The sequence below is a fragment of the Mustela lutreola genome, chromosome 10 (assembly GCF_030435805.1).
Source record: "Mustela lutreola isolate mMusLut2 chromosome 10, mMusLut2.pri, whole genome shotgun sequence".
Classification (NCBI taxonomy): domain Eukaryota; kingdom Metazoa; phylum Chordata; class Mammalia; order Carnivora; family Mustelidae; genus Mustela; species Mustela lutreola.
Genome location: NC_081299.1, coordinates 13,868,593 through 13,887,993, shown reverse-complemented (window position 1 = coordinate 13,887,993; position 19,401 = coordinate 13,868,593). Strand labels below are relative to the sequence as shown.

At 56.0% G+C, this 19,401-nt stretch overlaps 2 protein-coding genes across 4 annotated transcripts in view; one reads left to right on the top strand and one right to left on the bottom strand.

The window, feature by feature from the left end:
* The window catches only part of TMCO4 (transmembrane and coiled-coil domains 4), an 89,784-nt gene extending 85,328 nt beyond the window's left edge, over positions 1 to 4,456 (top strand). For all 3 annotated transcript variants that reach the window (XM_059135288.1, XM_059135287.1, XM_059135289.1), the window contains one exon: positions 3,355 to 4,456. In XM_059135288.1, coding sequence (XP_058991271.1) covers positions 3,355 to 3,732 — 378 coding nt within the window. In that variant the 3' untranslated portion in view covers positions 3,733 to 4,456. The remainder of the gene's footprint in view (positions 1 to 3,354) is intronic.
* Positions 4,457 to 5,004: 548 nt separating this feature from the next.
* HTR6 (5-hydroxytryptamine receptor 6) lies at positions 5,005 to 17,696 on the bottom strand. Its single transcript, XM_059137394.1, is given in 4 exon segments — positions 5,005 to 6,684; positions 6,686 to 7,024; positions 7,225 to 7,383; positions 16,295 to 17,696. Coding segments are annotated over 4 exon segments (1,323 nt in total). The 5' UTR covers positions 17,009 to 17,696; the 3' UTR covers positions 5,005 to 6,573.
* Positions 17,697 to 19,401: the final 1,705 nt, after the last annotated feature.

The window sequence follows — 19,401 nt, the reverse complement described above, 5'->3', positions numbered from 1 at the left end:
CGAGCCTTCATGAACCAGCCCCACGTCAGCCACCGATCCAGACGTGCTCGGACGTGGTCGCAGACGTGATCTGCAGTGGCTCCTGGCCTCGGACAAGCCTGAGCCGGCAGAGAATGAGGGGCTGGCCCTGTTGTGGCCAGGCGGGGGCCATCTCCTAAGGGGGCGAATGGAGGAGACGAAGGCTGGGCCACCCACCTGCCTTTTGGCCTCCCCCCGGGCGGAGGCAGGGGTGCAGCGGGTGGGGGATGCCGCCACCCTCGGGACCGACTCATGAGGTTTCTGGAGGGCTGGAGAGCCAGCATGGGGGTCTCCAGACTCCTCATATCCCAAAGGAAATGCCATCTGACTTCTAGAACTTAGCCCAAGGCCAGGCAGGGACTCATGATAACAAAGCTGGCTCGTACCAGGCGCTGCCCCCCTGCACTAGAGATCTCGTGTCGTCAGCCCGCACAGCATCCGGTGAGGGAGGGACAGCGGCGCTGCGGTACAGGTGTGCAAGCCGAGGCGGCCTGTGAGGCCTGGAGCCCAGGGAGCCTACCAGAGCCCAGGCTCCTTGCTACAGTGCTCCCGTGTGCCGTCAGTGACCTCCAGCTCCGGGTCACGGAGTCTGCCCCGTGTGTCAGCTCCCTGACTCCTCACCCCCGCACACACAGTGCAGGTGCCTTCAATGGCCCCGTTTTACAGATGGGGACACAGAGGTCCCAGGAGTGGGAAAGGGCCCTGAAGGGACCTGATAGGCCTGGAAGGCATTTGGTGGCAGGCGGAGGCGGGGACAGCAGCCCCAGTTTGGGCAAGTCCTACGGTGCCTTGCAAGGCAGCCAACAGGTGGCACTGCTCGGGGCCAGTCGTGGGCACCAAGGGAGTCGGAAGCGGCCCCTGCGCTCCCTCGTTTGCATGAGCAGATGAAGACGACGGGGCACGGCAAGCACTGTCACCGGGGAGCCCCAGGGACGGTCCCTAGCCAGCATGGGAAGGTCGAGGAGGGCTTCTCAGCACCAGTGGCACCCAGTGTGAATCCAGATGAGTGGCCCATTTCCATAGACAGCCGGGGAGATGGTCCTACACCAGCCACAGCGGACCTTCCCACCACCGAGAAGAGATTCTGCTCCCACTCATGAGTTGGCCTCACCTGGGCTCTCCCATCCCTTTGACTAACTGGAAAACTGGAACTCTGCCAACGAGTGGTTCCCCTGTGTCTTCTCAGAGTGGCAGGTCAGAGCCTAGGGTTGGCCGAGACGTGGGCCAACGTGAAGCCAAGGAAGGCCAGAGCCATGCATTCTAGAAGAGCTGCCTGGTAGGATTTCCACCTGGAATCAGGTTCATAGCCAGTGCCCACGAATATCTCCCTTCCATCCTGTCTGTCTCCACCCAGCCCAGCACCAGCCCTTCAGCAGTTCTTGTCTGTCTCTGTGGGTCTAGGTTTCTGCTGGCAGGAATTGAGATGTGATGGCTAGAGCTTCAGCAGCCATTTTGGGTTCCCAAATGGATCAGCCCTGCTGAGGCCCTGCCCTTTGTCCCCCATCGCCCCTTCCAAGAACACTGAGGCAAGGGAGCTCAGGTTTGTGCAGCACTGGCAATTCGCCAGTGCTATACTTCATGGTTTGTGTGTATTATTTCTTCCCACCCACCCCATGAGGTAGGTATGACTAATTCTAATTGGGTAACTTCCCCGTGAAAGTGTTTTGGGCCATATATGGAGCTTAATAGTTAGAAGTCGCATATGCTGATTCCTACAAAGTGCTGGGCCCTTGAACTCTTGTAGCAGACTTTCCTGATTCTCATTTTACAGATGGAGAAGCTGGAATTCAGGACATGGTAAAGACTCATCCAGTTACTAGTAAGAGTAAGCTGAGGCTGGAGCCCCTGTTTCTCTGATGCCAAGCTTAAGTTCTTTCTAGTGCCTCACAGTCAGTAATGTCCACCCTCTGCGGGAAGACACTGCCCCCTTGACCTGAACCCAGGGATCTAAAAAGTCCCTCGTATGGGTGTGTACAGGTCTGTGTTCACTGAACACTGTTTAAAAGCATTTGTGAAGAACAGAACGAGGGGCGCCTGGGTGGCACTGTCGGTCGAGTGTCTGACTCTTGGTTTCAGCTCAGGTCAAGGTCTCAGGGTCGTGAGATTGAGCCCCGTGTCAAGCTTAGCACGCAGCGTGGAGTCTGCTTGGGATTCTCTCTCTCTCCCTCTTCCCTCTGCCCCTCCTGCTTGTGTTGTCTCTTTCTCTCTCTCAAATAAATAAAATCTTAAAAAAAAAAGGGGGGGTGGGGGAGGAAGGAGAAGTCAGCAGGCTCTGGTTATGAGAAAGTAACAAAACCGTACAGGGAATTGTCTTCTTGCTTTCTTGAAAACTCATTTGAATAGCTCAGAGTGATTTGTGATTCAAATGGAAATGCAGATGTTATCAACGGAGCCTTTGTGTGGTTCCGGAAGTGTCCCCAGCGTTTCCCCTCACCGTTCTTTCTAAACAAAAAGGAATGTTCTGTCTTGCGCTTGCCTCTGGCACTGAAGCAGACCCTGTGGACTGAGCGTTGGGGTGGGGGGGATGGTGGCGCGTTGGTGGCGGGAGCTCTTGGCTGCATTTAAGGAGCAGATCTGAGCTGAGCAGACTGTCCAGGCATCATCTCACGCCCGAGCCCCATGGGGCTTTGCTCTTCACAGGTCGTGCCATTAAGCAAACCACGTCCCTCTCTGGACACTGCTTTCCTCTTTGGTAAACTGGCAGTGGTTTTCAAAGCTCCCCTCCCCAGCTCATTTCTGTGAAGAGAACAGGCCCAGATTTAAAACCCAACTCTGACCCGTCCTAGCTATATGACCTCGGGCAACTTAGCTATATGACCTTGCCTCTCCAAGGCTCAATTCCTTCAGCTCCAGTCAGCAGCCAATACCTGTCAATGGACTGTATCCAATAAATTCATCTACAGTGTGTTAAGGACATACTACGCGCGGGGCATTGTCCATGATCACCGGGAGGCATTGGATGTTCTCAGTCTCCCCTACTTTCTACGCATTGACACATCCCAGCACAAAATGGGGTATCTCTACTCTTTGAGGAAGAAGGTTGGCCTTTCTGAGTTCTCAACCTTGTCTTCGTGATGATTCCTGCGCCAAAGGACCCAGATTTTATAGAGAAACATCCTTCACCTTTATTTAATGAACTCTGGAGTGGTCCTGAACCCAGAGGCTTCCCACCCCACTCGATTGAGAGTCGCTGAGAGCTGGAGTCCTGGCATTGGTGACCGGGTGGCTGAGGCTGCTGAGGGAGAGTGTGAGGCCTGAGAGCTCAGCTGGGGGGTTTGGGGAAGGCAGGGCTCTGACCACCGCCCCCCGGGGCCCTCACTCACTGTCCTTCTGCAGGTCAGCGGCCACTTGGACTATGCCAAGCAGATGGAAGTCATCCTGAAGACTGTGGGCATCCCCACCAAGCCAGGCTGGGATGAAACAGGGCTCCTGCTGGCTCCAGGGAATCTGCCCCAAGGGCAGCATCACCAGGCAGCAGCCGCCTCCTCATCGGACAAGGCCACACCCGGAGACAACCCCAAACTGGCCATATCTACCGACTCTAGCCAAGCCCAGGCGCCAACAGGACTGGACCAGTGTGAAGGACCCTCCCTTCCTGCCGCTGCCAGCCTGGCTGAGAGCGCCGAGATCTGCAGCCACAGCATGGGCCCCAACCCACTGGGCTGCCCCGATTGTGCCAGCGAGACCCAGGGGCCTTGCCCAGGGCTGGACTGACCATGGAAGGGGACTTGAGCTGCCTTCCCAGGTTCCTCCATGTAGCACTCCCTTAGCCCTCCACCAGCTGCCCCACGTGAGCTCGGAATTTCCATCAGTGCCTTTCCCAAGCTGAAAGCTTTGGGACCGGAAAGAAAGGAACTGGAAGGAGGGGAGTCAAAACTAGACCGCTTCCCCTCCCCAAGGAAGCAAGGCCAGAGCCCTGCAGAGACAACCAGCACAGTTCAGAGCCCTAGGGACCCTATCAGCCTTGGGCTTCCTGTATTTCAGGCCACAGCTGTGGGGGCTGGCTGGCCATCTGGGGGCCCAGGGGGCTCCCCCAGCCCCAGTAAATCCAGGTAGATACCTGCTCCTCCATCCACACGCCAGGGCTGCCCGCCAGCCCACAGGCACCACTGATACACCTACAGAGCGGGTATAGGTGGGGAGCCAGCAGCTGACTGCTCTGAGGATGTGCAATCAGATGTTCCTGTACAGTTGTGCAGGCTGTGCACTGCAGAACCCCAAGAGCATGAACCACATGGATGTATGTGAAGGGTACTCCCAGTTGTGTTATGTGGCGCCCTGGATGTAAGTGTCACAGCATGTTGAATATATGCTGAGTCAGCATGCACTATGGGTGAGAAGTGGGCCCGGTGACAAGGATGAATTACACAGGGGAAGAATTTCCTAAAGCAGGAAGGGGAGATAATGCTTATAATAAATAATAATTGAGAATTTGGAACAGAGTGCTTACACGGACTGTCTCAGCTGACCCTACCAATAACCTAATGAGGCGCTGCTATTATCTTCATGTAACTGAAAGTTCTTAAGACCCAAAGAGGTTAGTTAACCTGCTCAAGATCACACAGCTGGTCAGTCTCAGACTCCAGAGCCCGGCTCTCAGCCACTATATCTGTATCCCTGGGAACCTCTTCCTGGGTTCCTTCCACTGTCCTTGAATGAGAGGCCAGAGATGGTGGTCTTCCATTGTGCAGATGGGGAAGCCAGAACCCAGGCAGAGGAAGTATTGACAAGCTCTGAGCGGGGCAGGGGAGGCATTCTAGTGGAGGACTGCAGAAGGAACTAGAATATTAGAGCTGAATTGTGTGTGTGTGTGTGTGTGTGTGTGTGTGTGTGTGTGTGTGTGTGTGTTTGCTTGTTCATTCAACAAATATTTATAGAACCGCTTCTGCCAGTCCAGACAGCTCATGTTGCCCAGGGTCTCGTCCCACTTCACCAGCTGCTTCTCCAACCCCAGGGCCCCTCAGGCAAATCCAGTCCACACCACAGTCACAGCCTCAGCTAGTGTTTATTAAGAGTCCACACAGGCAGGCCTGGGGCAGAGGGGAAGCCCCAACGAGCACCATGGCCCCTCTGTGGCCAGTGACTGGGGCCAGAGTTGAATCAAATCAGCACCAAGGAGAGCGCCAGGCCACGCGTGGACGGCTCCCTGGGAGTTTGGGGTGATGGATCCGGGGGGACTCGGACCTAAAAGGACCTTATGGCAGGTAAACTGTGGGAACCAAGAGTCCCCCTCAAAAACGACCCAGGACCCTATGCCAGGGTTCACCAAGCTGCCTGAGGGCAGCAACCCACACCAACTTCTTGTGCTCCACTCTGCGTTCCTAAGCAGGCTCCAGTCCCATTTCTCTGGCTGACCCAGGCAATGCCAGGGGGAGGTGGGGCCCTGGGCTGATGTATCCCCATCAGCTGGTTCCCTTCCAGGCCCGAGGAAGTCCAGGATGGAGGGAGACCTATTCCTGGTGCTGAGCAAGAAACTACCAGCTCCTGCTTTGCTCTCCAGGAGAGACAGTGCAGTAGCCTGGGAGCGGGGACGGGAGCCCCACCCAGCATCCAGAGCAAGAAGCTGGGGAGCCACGGGCAGTCAGGTGGTGGGATCTGGGCCAGGCCTGAAGAAGAGGAGGGAAACGGGAAAAATGGGGGAACAAACAGCCCTTTCTGGCCCACAGCGAGAGGCCACGGGGGCTGGAAGCCCGGGAGTTTGACAACCACAGGTATCACCTACAGCACTCCTTGTGGCTGCTGGGTAGTCTGTACGTGCTCTCCTAATTCTCGTGACACCCTATGATCAGGCATTGTTACCCCCACTTGTACATGGAACACCAGACTCAGATAGGTTAAGGGACCTGTGCAAGAGCTGGTGAGTACTGGAGCGGAGATTCAGATTTCTGTCTTCCCGACTCCTGGGTCAGGTTCTGTGCGGCTCCACACACAACCCACCCACCCCGCCCCAAGACGCTGTCCCGACTGAACATCCTCATCCTCACAGTTAAAGATCATCCAAACCTGCACGTCTCAAACTACACTGGGCACAGTTCACCGGGGGCTCTTGCTAACATGCAGGTTCTGACGCAGCAGGTCTTGGGGTGGGGGGGGAGGTGTCAGGGTGTGCATTTGTAACAAACTCCAAGGAGGTGACACAAATGCTGGTGGCCTGAGGACTACACTTTGAGGAATGAGGGAGCCAGCCCAGCCCTCATCCACCTCTGCAAGCAGAGGCAACCCTCCCCTGCACACTCATGAAATGTCAAAGATGATTGTCTTCACCCTAAGTTGAACCGAGAAGTCCTTTTCCCCTCTGCCAGAGTCCCCCAGCCACCTCCACACACACACACACAGGTTTTACTCGGCAGTGAGGCATCCTGGAGAAAACCGTCTGAACCAGCTATTTTCCCCCCGAGGGGGGGGGGCAGTAGGGGCTGGCTTAGTGCCCCCGCTGACCCTCCGAGGGCTCCCAGGATACCCGCAGCCTCCCAGCCTTAGCCAAGAGCTGGTCCAAGGCCTTGGGGACTTGGTTCTATCCAGTACAGCTCCCCACCGACCAGCTCCAAGCCCGGGTCAGGTCGTGGGAGCCCCAAGTGGACGGAGCTGCAGCTGGGACTCCACGGGATCGATGTTGAAGAAACTGACCACCGCGGCAGCCCTGACCAAGGCTGGGGGCTCCCGTGGGGGCCTCTCTAGGCAGCAGGGGCTGGGCCGTGCGCTGCAGGCCGGAGGAGCCACCGGAAGCTGAGCCCGAGTCAGAATTGGAGTCAGGTGGCCGGGGCAGAGGCAGCACGTGCTGCAGGCTCAGGCCCGGCCGGGGGCCGCTGTGAGAGGTGCGCATAGAGGGCGAGGCGAGGCTGGCACGGCGCTCCCCAAGGCAGCGGGAACATGGCAGGAACCTGCCCAGGGCCCGCTTGAAGTCCCGCATGAAGAGTGGGTAGATGATGGGGTTCATGGTGCTGTTACAGTAACCCAGCCACGTGAGAACGTCGAAGAGTTCTGGGGAGATGCAGTCGCACACAGCCTGGAGAGATGGCGTACGTCATGCTTGGTCCCGGAGCAGGGTCACAGGCCACCCCAGCCAGCACGGGTGGGAGAGGCACCACAAACACCTATGCCCCGAGAGGCAGCCCACCCTCCTTTTATCCCCATGTCTGGGCTGGGGTGCAGGTCGGGGCCTCCCCAGCGAGGCCTGGACCCACCTGCCCCCTGGGGTGGCATTACCTGGGCTATGTTGGCCACAAAGAAGGGCAGCCAGGTCACAAAGAACATGCCCAACAGGATGCCCAGTGTCAGACTGGCCTTCAAGGCCTTCCTGCTGTGCTTGGTGGCCAGACGTCGGCTATCAGCTGACTCCATCGCCGGGCGTGGGGTCCTGGGTACCTGTGGAAGGAAGGCCACATCCATAAGTTACCTGAGGAAGAGCCCCAGTCTGACCCTAATCCCAGCCACAGACTAAGCCTCAATCCTAATTCTAGACTGAGCCTTAGTGCCAGCAATAAACTGAGCCATTCTGATCCTTGACCGAGGCCCAGCTATATAGCCCTAGGTTCCCCAACAGCAGAACTGACCTTGACTCCAGAGCAAACCTTGATCTTGGCTCTAGACCATGCACCAACATCAACAAGAAACCAAGCCCTGCTCAGGGTCCCAGACTAAGCCCGGATAGTTGCCATAGATTGAAACCTGTGTAACCAAGGTCTCAAACGGAGCCACGACCCTGGAGAGCACTGATCCCAACCTTAGCCCAGACTGTGGCTTGAGTTCAGCAATAGACTGAGCACTGACCCTGACACAAGGCGCTTTAGGAAGGATAGTAAGACAAAGCCAACACTATCAGTTCAGGGGAGCCCCTGCCCACCTCGCCAAGGACAACACTCAGTACAAGTCAACACATGTGGCCATGAGCCCCAGCACCACACAAAGCCTTTGACCCTTCAACAACTAGTTGCAATTAAACCATACTTGACCAAAGAGGCCGTGCCACTGCCCAGGACCTGGCAATCTCTTCATAGAGAGATTTCCCTCATATTTGGGAGTAAAGATAGTAATGATTTTGCCTGCACACTTACCCTTACATCGCACAGAATACGGTGCTTTTCTGAAAACACATGCACGGAGTATATGTTTTCAATAAATCCATTTTAGACTCCTAGGGGTGCTAGTGACCTCGGCATTGAACAACTCAAATTACACTGTGAACTGACAGACATCTTCATTCCCAAACATTGACCTCAAGAGCTAGAGCACGGGGAAGAAAAGAAGGAGAAAGGAGCTTCCCCCAACTGCTGTTGAAGGGGATGCAGGCATGAAGAGGTTAGAATTTGAGTTTGCTGGGGCACCTGGATGGCTCAGTGGGTTAAAGCCTCTGCCTTCAGCTCAGGTCATGATCCCGTGGTCCTGGGATGGAGCCCCACACTGGGCTCTCTGCTCGGCAGGTAGCCTGCTTTCTCCTCTCTCTCTCTCTCAATCTCTCTGCCTGCCTCTCTGCCTACTTGTGATCTCTGTTTGTCAAATAAATAAATAAAATCTTTTTTTTAAAAAGACACTTATAAAAGAAAAAAAGAATATGAGTTTGCAGACTGGTGACCAGCAGTCCCAAAACACTAAAAAGCTCTGAACTAGACGATCCTTCTCTCCAGCTCTTACCTCAAATTTTTCGACCTCCTGAGCTCACTGAGAATCCAATGCAATCTACAAAACAATTCCCCAGAAAACAAAAAGCATATAAATTGTTACACATGCACACACAGAGAAGGAAGAAACATCCCATAATTCCAGTGGATTCAGAGACCACCTTGAGGCCCAGCCACGAAACCCCCAATGCCCACAAAAGCTGGGTCATAGAAACCCCCCTCTAAAGTGCATGTTGTAATCAATTTGGATTTTCATACACTAGTTTTACACAAAGTGAGACCAACTTACATTTATAATTTAAGTAAATACCAGTATGCCAAGGTATGCACAGTTCATTGAACTATGTAAAGGTCATGTGTGTAGCCTGGAGCCATGCCTGGCCTTTAGAAGCGAGGGATTCCTCTACTCTTTTTCTTTCTTTCTCCTTCCTTCTTTCCTTCCTTTCTTTTCTTTTCTCTTTCTTTCTTTCTTTCTAAAATTTTTAAGTAAACTTGAGGCACCTGGGTGGCTCAGTGGGTTAAAGCCTCTGCCTTTGGTTCAGGTCATGATCTCATGGTCCTGGGATCAAGCCCCACGTCAAGTTCTCTGCTCAGCAGGGAACCTGCTTTACCCCTCTCTCTCTCTGCTTGCCTCTCTGCCTACTTATCTGTGTGTGTGTGTGTGTGTGTGTGTGTCTCTGTCAAATAAATAAGTAAAATCTTTTTTTTTTTTTAGATTTTATTTATTTATTTGACAGACAGAGATCACAAGCAGGCAGAGAGGCAGACAGAGGAGGTGGGGGAAGAAAGCTCCCTGCTGAGCAGAGAGCCCGATATGGGGCTCCATCCCAGGACCCTGAGATCATGACCTGAGCAGTAGGTAGAGGCTTAAACCACTGAGCCACCCAGGTGCCCCAAATAAGTAAAATCTTAAACAAAAAAGATTTTTAAGTAATCTCTACACCCAACGTGGGGCTCAAACTCACAGCCCCAAACTCACAGTTGCAAGTTCCTCCAACTGAGCCAGCCAGGTGTTCCTCCTCCAAAATTTCCTATACTGCAGGAGAGCCCAGCTTAGCTCTTGAGGGAGCCAGAGGTGGGCTGAGTACAGAGTAATTGAAAAAGACAGAAGGAGGCAGGAAGGGAACCAGATTTCCAGGCAACCTTCGCAGATGGAAAGGGGGTGGAGGAGGCAAAGCCAAGAAGATGTGTTAGTCCCGGGAGCACCAAAGCCAAACCCCCACCCGGCTCTGGCGCAGAAATGCCCCCTTTCAGCCCTGCCCATCTCTCCCTGCCTCCCCTTTGGTGTCCTGTCCATGGTGCTGAAAGCCCAGGTAGATGCTATCTATCTTTAAGATTAAGGAGGCTAGAATGGCGGAAGGCAGGAGTGGGGAGATGAAGCACACTGTAACTCCCACCTCTCAGTATGTTTATCCAGGTGAAATCTGGTTATATGAATACCAAGGACAAATTCACAAAGCACAGCCTAAGAGAAGCCTTTGATTTCTCCCCTCCGTCTTGGTGGGGCCGCCTTGTGCAGAGGCAAGAGCTGGACTTGTAAGACAAGTGATCTGGCTTCAAGTCATGCCTCTACCACTTACTCGCTCTGTGATCTTGAGACAGTCTCTGTTTCCACATCTGTAAAATGGGAAAAACAATACTCAGCTTGTGGAGTCGTTGCGAGGCTTTGGATAATAAATGCATGCACAGTGCCTGACGCGGAGTTAAGTGCTACATACACAGTAGCCCTGAGGTCGGTTCAGTGCTGTGTGTTGGAGGCTGGGGGAATTTTGAGCACCCTCAGGAGCCCCATCCTTCTGCTAGCAGCTCAGCCTCTCCAAAGCAGCACAGATGTCAGGACAAACGCTCTGACTCACCATGCTGTAACTAGGGAGGGAGAAAGGCTCTGCTCTTCTCTTTCATTGTCTCCTTTTCTCCCTCCCAGAGTAGACTCTGTATGGCTCCTGTGGCCCCATCATGGTCAGCCTGGAGAGCCTCCTGCTTCCCCCAAAGATCTTCCATGCTCTCACATTGCTGCCATCGATGGGGACAGATGATAGGGAAAGAGGGAGCTACCATCTCCAGAGAAGCCACTCACGCCGGTACCCCCCTGACCTCTGGCAACCTGGGCGGGGCAAGAGACAGCCCTGATCTTGTCAGAGCTCTAGGGCACTGGGGAATTGAGACCCTGGAGAGATATCTGGATGGGAGGCAATCACTGGGAAAGGAGCTCCAGAGAAGGGATTAAAGATGGCCTCAGGTTCCCTCTCTAGGAATCTTCCTGGGAAAAACCTGGGTTTTTCTTTCTCTTCTTCTCCCCCAAAGATTTAACCCAAGAACACAAGCAGAAGGGAAGAGAGAAGGCCCAGAGAGGATAGGGCACCTTCCCCAGGTCATACTGTCCCAGCACAAGGCCTCAAAGCAAAGCACTCCAAGTGACCCCAATCAGCACTTTGTCCGCATTTAAGGAGCACTACTGTGTGTCAGCATCTGATCTTCCTCGTGCCATTCAGCCTTGACATGAAGTAGGTATTAATATCCCCATTTTGCCGATAAGGTTCAGAGAGGCAAAAGAACTTGCCCGTAGCCACACAGCAGATAAGGGCTGAGTTGGGATTCAAAGTCATTCCTAGTTTCAGAAATTGCATTCCTAGCCCCAGAAACTGCATTCCTAGCTCCAGAAATTGCTTGCATGCGGGGGGTTACAGAAACCCCAGCACTGTCACAGAGGCCCTCATGGGGCAGAAGCCAGTGGCAGCCGCCGGCCTCACCCTGAGGTCTAGCTCATGCCAGCTGCAACTGCCCACTTCTCTCTGCCCTCGCGGCCATGTGCTGTTGTTTGCACACCCCTACCACTGCCGAGGGCAGCTGCCTGGGTGACAGGCTGGCAGTGCCTCCCCGGGAGCCAAGAATATAATTGGTCAAATGACAAGATCTCCAAGACATAATACCAATATTAAGTGGTAATGGCAAGTTTCAAAATGGTAGGTACAACAGGACTCCATTTGCTTTAAAATTACACAAAACAGGGGCGCCTGGGTGGCTCAGTTGGTTAAGCATCTGCCTTCAGCTCGGGTCATGATCCCAGAATCATGGGATCGAGTCCCGCCTTGGGCTCCGTGCTCAGCGGGGAGCCTGCTTCTCCCTCTCCCCAGCTTGTGTGCATTCACGCTCTCACTCGCTCTCTCTCAAATAAATAAATAAAATCTTCAAAAAATATTTTTAAGTAAAAAAATAAAAATAAAAAAATACACAAAACAAAGCACTAAGTCTCTTTGGATACATAAACAAACATGGAAACACACATACACACACACACACAGGAGTGGAAAGACACATCCTAAATCAGTAAGAATATCCCTAGGAATCGAAGGTGGCTGGGTGGGACTTGGGAGGTTCTTTCACCTTATCTCTATGGCTGGATAGTTTTAAAATTTTTTATCTATTTTTTTAAGTAGGTTCTACACCCAACGTGGGGCTTGAACTCAGGACCCCAAGATCAAGAGCCACATGGTCTATCAACTGAGCCAGACAGGCACCCTCTGGATTTTTATTTTAAAGTGTATTTATGTATTCCCCTGTATAATTCAAAATTTTTATAATCACCTACTTGTAGTGTGAGGGTTCTAAGACAGACTCTGGAGCCAGACGGTCTGGTTTCAAATCCTGGCTCTGTTACTAACTGGTTGTGTGACCCCAGGCAAGGAGTTTCACCTCTTTGTGCCTCAGCTTTCTCATCTGTAAAATGGCCATCACAGGGGCATCCGCCCCACAGGGTTGTAGTAAGGACTAGCGAAGGTAGCACGCACAGAGTCAGCTGATCAGAGCCTGGCACTCAGTAAGCCCCACGGAAGCGTCAGCCAGCATTTCTGTTGTTAGAGTCCGGCTCAGCTCTTTGATTCTGGTGATGATGCTGTTATTGGCAGCAACGAAGGTTTTTTTTTTTTTTCCCCCCTAAAAACACTCCGAGGGATGACTTCTCCAAAACCACATATCTCACCACCGAGAGGAAAGAGGAGGAACAAACACATGCTGAGCACCTAGTGTGTGCCAGGCTGACATACGTCGTCTCGCCGATCCTTCAAACAGCCCCAAGTCATAAGTAGCATTGCTCCTGGGGTAGTGGGAGCTGAGTGGCTTGTCCAAAGTCATCAGCAGTGCTGGAAGCAGGATTTGAACCCCTGACCAGCCGGATGCCCAAGCTTCTACAGCCAGCCCTGGCTGCCCCGGACCCCCTTGTTCCCATCAGCAGCCCAGTCTGCCATGCTCAGCCTCGCTGCTCTGTCAGCCTCTCCCCAGCTCAGCCCCCTCCACCCCCTCTGAGATATTTCTGTGATCACAGCCTCCTCCTCTGAGGAGGAAGGACAGCAATGGAAGGGAAGACAGATCGCTAAGACAAAGTGATGCGGAGCTGGGTGAGGGAGGGTGGAAAAGGCTGGCGGAGGAGGCGGGGGGTGGGGGGAACTGATGGAGAGAAGGGGGAGAGGCAGATGGGAAGATGGAGAAGGCGGAGAAGCAGGCGAGGTGGACCTGGAGGGGAGAAGGCTGGGGAAAGCGGAGGAAGAGGATGTGCAGAGGGAGGCGGCGGGTAAAGGGCTGCGAACCAAAGGCACAGGTCCTGACGCAGAGACAAAGAGGCTGGGGAGGCAAACACCCGGCAGACCTCCTTCTCTCCTGCTGCTCTCCATCGCTGACCTCCCCCACTGGTCCCTCCCGAGGACAAGCGGCGTCCCGCCCCGGCACAGATCTCTGCACGTCTCTCTCTCCCTCTCTCCCCTACACTGGCAGCATCTCACTGACTCTGAAGCCACTCTCCCCATGCCCCGCTCTTCATCCCAGCCCAGTCTCTGCTGCAGCTGGCAGGGAGACCCCTACCTCACAGCCGCAGGGCCACGAAGCCCTGGCTGAGACCGCCGAGCTAACCAGTGGCTTCTGAAAAGCCAGTTCACACAACGAGGCCGATGTGGGGGGCGGGGCGGGGAGGAGCGATTAAAATACTCGAGCCTGCTCAGTTTCCGTGTCCTCAAACCGGAGCTGGGGCTTCCGAAACCCATGTGCCCCCACCCGTCCCCTGCGGAGAAGCTAGCAGCCGGACTGGGGAAGGGAGCTCAGGGCTAAGTAGGGCTGAGGACTGGAGGAAAGGGGTCCAAGGCACCCCAAGTTGTGTTCATTTTCATCAGTTCCTTTAGTCCAGGCACTGGAGCTTCCGCTGCCCGGCTGGAAGCCTAGGTTCTGGGACAGGCCAGCCTGGGTGGGAGGAAAGGGGTTGTGACCCAGGAAAACGGAGGAGAGGCCGTGTTCCAGGAACAAAATCCCCAAATGCTGGCAGTTGAGCCAGAAAGCAGGCATACAGGAGGCTGGCTAAGGAGCTGAGTGGTTGGGAAGTGGTGGGGTCAGACCCCTCCCCTCTCTCGGAACCCCAGTCTCCCCATCTGCCCCATGGGGATGATGGTGGGTGTTTGGGGGACAAGCTTAGCCCAGTGTCAGTACATGGCAGGCACAGAGAAACCGTGGGACTGCGGCGGTCGGCACCCCGGGGCTCCGGGCCACAGTCTCAGGTCCAATCCTGGCACCAGCCAGTTAGCCTCAGGGACAGAAATTGTGTCACGGGTACCACTGGCACGGAGAATCCAGACCCCCCCCCCCCCCACCTCAACCTCACCAAGAACAGCCACCTCCTCATATCCTTGGTCACTCGCGCAGAGCTCCCCGAGGTGCAGGAGCATAAGATGACCCGTAAGAGAACTCAATGACGGAGCGAGAACATGAGACTTTTCCAGCACTCTCCCAGCTCCTTTTCTGGTTGTGTCAAGAGAAAGTGGGTGTTGATGCTGCTCAGTCTTTAACAACCCGCTAGCACCAAAGAGAAAGCGGGCCTGGGGCTGGGCCCCTCGGACCTCCCCTCCGAACTCCAGCAACACAGCTGGGGTTCCTGAAGAGTGCACGGCAGCTGTCTTTAGGACCACCTTCTGTTTGTGGCCAAGGTACTGAGTTTCCATTTCTGGAAGAGATAAGAAGGGTCCTTTCTAAACCAAGGCATGGAAGGAAAAAGATAAGTGAGGCAGCGGAGAGAAATATGCAAAATGCAGAAGAAGGGAGCCCCTGAGGCGCGTGGGTGGGTGGAGAGAAGGCAGAAAGTCCCACGTGGTTCCAGATGCCTCCAGTTTGGGAAACGCTCCTTTACAAGAACCCAGGGGGAGAGGGTGCATGGCTCAGGGCGGCCTTTCTACTGCTGGAGAACCAAGTGAGAGTCACAGCCACCTACTGGGATTCAGGAATGTTCTCCAGTGCGCACAGACAGAGGGAGGGAGTAGGACTGCAGCCTTGACTTCGGGTTCCCTGAAGGCCTGACCCCCTGGTTGATAGGGTAGCTGCAGCTCCAGGACGCAGGGCCTGGGGGTCGGGGGGTGTCAGGCAAGCTGCTCCCAAGGCCTGCCTTTCAGCCACCCCCCACCATCCACACAAACCCCCAGTACCTCCCATCCTGCATGAGGCTCCTCCCCCTGGGACTACATCAAGACCGGAGAAGCCCTCAGGACCTTCCTCGGGGCCTGCCCCCTAATTCTCTGTGCCTCAGGCCTGGTCAAGCTAAAGCCCCATTCTTTGGGGGTTTAGAACTATGGACAGTCAGACTCGAGTGCCATATGGTCCGAGTGACAAAAGCAGACAACCCCACTCCAGTCACCGCAGGGCCTTAGCACTCACAAGTCATTAGTGAGCACCCAGGATGTACCATGAGGATCAAAACCACACCGGATGCGCCCAGCTTACACTCTCGTGGGGGAGCTAGACAATGACCAAGTCGACACATAAACCTGCGGTTGGGATAGAGAATAACAGGGTGAGGGAGCTTAGACGGTCTGCAGACAGGGTGGTCCGGAACAGACGCTGGGGAGAGGTGACCTGTGAGCTGAAAAGGAGGCAGGCAGGACAGCCCCAGGGGAAGAGCCGGCCAGGCAGAGAGGGAACAGCGAGGCCAAGTCCTGGACACCGACCACAATCCGGTGCCTTCCAGAAACATCGGAAGGGCTGGTGAAGGCAAGGGGAGGAGGTAAAGCTGGAGAGCTTGGCAGAGGCACATTCCCAGGCCGGATCCCAACAGGGGTCTCCGCTTTTATCTTAAGAGAGACAGGACCACTTCTGTTTTGTCAAGCGCTGGCTCCCGGGCAGAGAGTCGACCCGAGTGAGTGTGGAGTGGAAGCAGGGGAAGCCGGCAGGAGACTAGTGACGGCTTCCGGGAAAGAAGCAATGGTGGGCTGCCAGAAGGGTGGCCTTAGAGGTGGGGCGTATTCGGGAGGACAGCACCAACAGGCCTTGATAATGAACCCCATGAGCATGAGGGAGAGAAATTATTCCTAAGTTTCTGTGGGGTGATGCCCTGATGTGCCCACTTGCCGTGATGGGAAAGACAGGGAGAGGAGCAGGTTGGGGGGGGGGGGACACCCAGAATTCCCTTGGCCCATGTTACCTTCCTGAAGCCAACCCCGCATGCTGGCGGAGCTGTCCTGGGGACAGTCAGCACTGAGTCTAGAGCGCAGAAGAGTCGGGTGTGTTGGAAATGGCCACTTGGAGGTCACCAGCAAAGGTATATATTAGGTGACGGATGCCCTGTGGGCACCCAGAGGCTGCTCATGGCTCTCCATCCCCCAAGCCCAGGCCTCCCTGCGGGTCCCAGGTACCTGCAGCGTCTCCAAGGCCTGGCCGGCGGCACCGGTCGTGAGCGAGGCCACCTGCACCGCCTGCTTGCGTGCCGCCAGCAGGATCCTGCAGTAGGTGTAGCAGATGGCGCCCGAGGGCAGGAAGAAGGTGAGGCCCGACGCCACGAGGACAAAGGGCAGGCTGGCCAGCAGGCGGCACTGGCCCGGGGCAGGGGCCCGCGCGCGGCCCAGCTGGTGCCAGCCCAGCAGCAGGGGCAGGAAGGAAGCGAGCGCGGCCAGGCTCCAGGCGCCCAGGACGAGCCCCAGGGCGCGCGGCGGCGTCATGCGCAGCTTGTAGCTCAGCGGCGAGAGGATGAGCAGGTAGCGGTCCAGGCTGATGAGGCAGAGGTTGAGGATGGAGGCGCTGCAGCACATCACGTCGAAGGCGGCCCAGAGCAGGCAGAGGCCGCGCGCCAGCACCCAGCGCCCGTACAGCGCGTTCAGCATGGCGGGCGGCATCACCACCAGCCCCACCATCAGGTCCGACGTGAAGAGCGACACCAGGAAGAAGTTGGACGTGTTGCGCAGCGCCGGCTGCGTGCAGATGAGCGCGATGAGCAGCGAGTTGGCCGCCGCCGTCAGCACGATGACCACGCACAGCGCGGCCGCCACCCAGCCGCTGCCCGCGGGGTGCGACGGCGGCCCCGACCCCCAGTCTGGGGTGCTGTGGTTGGCGGGGCCGGGCTCGGGGACCATGGGGGCGGGGGGCGGAGGGCGAGGACGTCAGGCCCGAGGGGCTCCGGAGGACGAGGTGGGATGCGCGGGAGGCCAAAGGGAGGGACCTGAGCAGAGGCTGAGTGGGCGTCGTCGGTGAGAACGGACCGCCACCAGGGGTCTGGGGGAAAGAGAGGGACAGGGGCACTAGGTCAAGGGGCAACGAGCCAAGGAAGATGGAGAGGGGTTATATGGTGTGAGGTGGGGACACGGAGCAAACGGTAGGGATTTGGAAGGGGGTACCTGATGAGGTGCAGAGTCCCCCATAGAGAGCGGGCGGGAAATCAGGGACTGCAGGTGGCTGGGAGGTTGAACGGGAAAGGGCAGAGCACCCTAGAGGGGAGGGCGGGAAGGGAGAGGCGGGGACGCGTGCCTGGGGCGGGGACCTGAGGAGCCGGGAGCTGGGACGAACGAGCGCGCTCCGCAGGGGGCAGCCCCTTCCGCGGCAGGTGGCTGTGCCCGGGCGCTAGGTGGGGAGCCGCGGTCACTTGGGATGGCAGGGCGGGGGCCGGGCCAGAGCAAAGCCCTCGGTGAAGAAAGCAGGTCTCTGAGCCGACGCAGAGGCAGCCCGGGCTTGGGCGACTACGGCCCCCTGCGGCGTGCGGGAGGATGCCCGGCGGGCCCGCCGGGACAGGAGCAGCAGCAGCGGCCGTGCGGCCGCGGGGTCCCCGGCCCCGCTCCCGCCCGTGCTCGGTACCTGGGCGCTCCGCGCTGCTCCGCTGCCTGCGACTGCGGCAGGCCCTGCAGGGCTGGGGAAGGAGAAGGCGGCCGCGGGCCAGGCAGGCGCCCAGTTAGCCTGGGAGGCTCCGCTAGGGGCCCGCGCCGCGGAGGAGCGGGTGGTGCTTCCAGGAGCGCGCGGTCCCGGAGCCGCGGAGCCTGCGCCCCGCCCCGCCCCGCGGTGGGCGGGGATAACCGAGCCTCCGACCCCCCGGCGCGCGGAGTCCTCCCACCTCCGGGTCGCAGCCTCCACCGCCCCTGCGCCCCCGCACACCCCTCTCCCACCTGACGTGGCAGCGGCGCAGGAGGAACTCAGAGGAGGGGCCGTGGCTGCCTTCATCTAGGATTGCTCCCCAGTGGGGGAGCTGCCGGTTCGCAGCCCATTGGGAGCTACCGGGGAGCTCGCTTGACACCCAGATGTGTACACACACACATACATACACATATGTACATGTATCTAATAGTATACATAATATATAACAACCCATATAGCTTTTTTGGAACCTTTAAACAGCAGGTTACCTCCTCCTCGGGGTCCTTTGAGCAGAAACCTAGCGTTCCCCGACAGCACCGGACATGAAGGATGAAGTCTGATGGGTTGGTCCTCCTAGTCTGACACAGAATGGGAACAGATCTGGGAATCCCTAGGCCAGATGGGGTAGAGGCAGGCACTGCAGGTAGATGTGGAGCACCCCCTGAACGTACTCTCTGCCTGCCAGCGAAGAAGAGTTTGTACAGGGGGGCGCCTGGGTGGCTCACTCATTAAGCGTCTGCCTTCCTCTGGGGTCATGATCCCAGGGTCCTGAGATGGAGCTCCATATCGGGCTCCCTGCTCAGCAGGAGGCCTGCTTCTCCCTCTCCCACTCCCCCAGCTTGTGTTCCTTCTCTCGATCTCTCTCTGTGTCATAAATAAATAAAATCTTAAAAAAAAAAAAAAAAAAGGGAGTCACTACCAGACGCTTCACAGATCAGTACTGTGGATTCCATCCATTCATTCAACAAACATTTATTGAGCACCTACTAGATATTGGGCAGTGTTCTGGCCAGGCAGGGCACTACAGTAACCACAACTAAGATCTAGCTTCATGGAGTTTCATTCTAGTGGAAGGAGACAGACAATAAACAATAAGCGTAACAGACTTGTAAAGTCATCCTAAAGGGATCCCAGCTATGGCAGGGAGGGGGGGGGGCATCTGGATGGCTCAGTCATTAGGCGTCTTTCAGCGGACGTCATGATCCCAGGGTCCTGGGATCAAGCCCCACATGGGGCTCCTTGTTCAGCAGGAAGCCTGCTTCTCACTCTCCCTCTGCCCCCTGCCTGTGCTCCCTCTCTCGCTGTGTTTCTTTCTGTCAAATAAAATATTTTTAAAAAGATGGGGCGCCAGAGTGGCTCAGTGGGTTAAAGCCTCTGCCTTCGGCTCAGGTCATGATCCCAGGGTCCTGGGATCGAGCCCCACATCGGGCTCTCTGCTCAGCAGGGAGCCTGCTTCCTCCTCTCTCTCTGCCTGCCTCTCTGCCTACTTGTGATCTCTGCCTGTCAAATAAATAAATAAAATCTTAAAAATATATATATATATTTTAAAAGAAAATGAAAAGCAACATAAAGGGAGTCTGAAGGGGAAGGGGGCCTTTTTCCCTCCGCAGAAAGAGAAAATTCA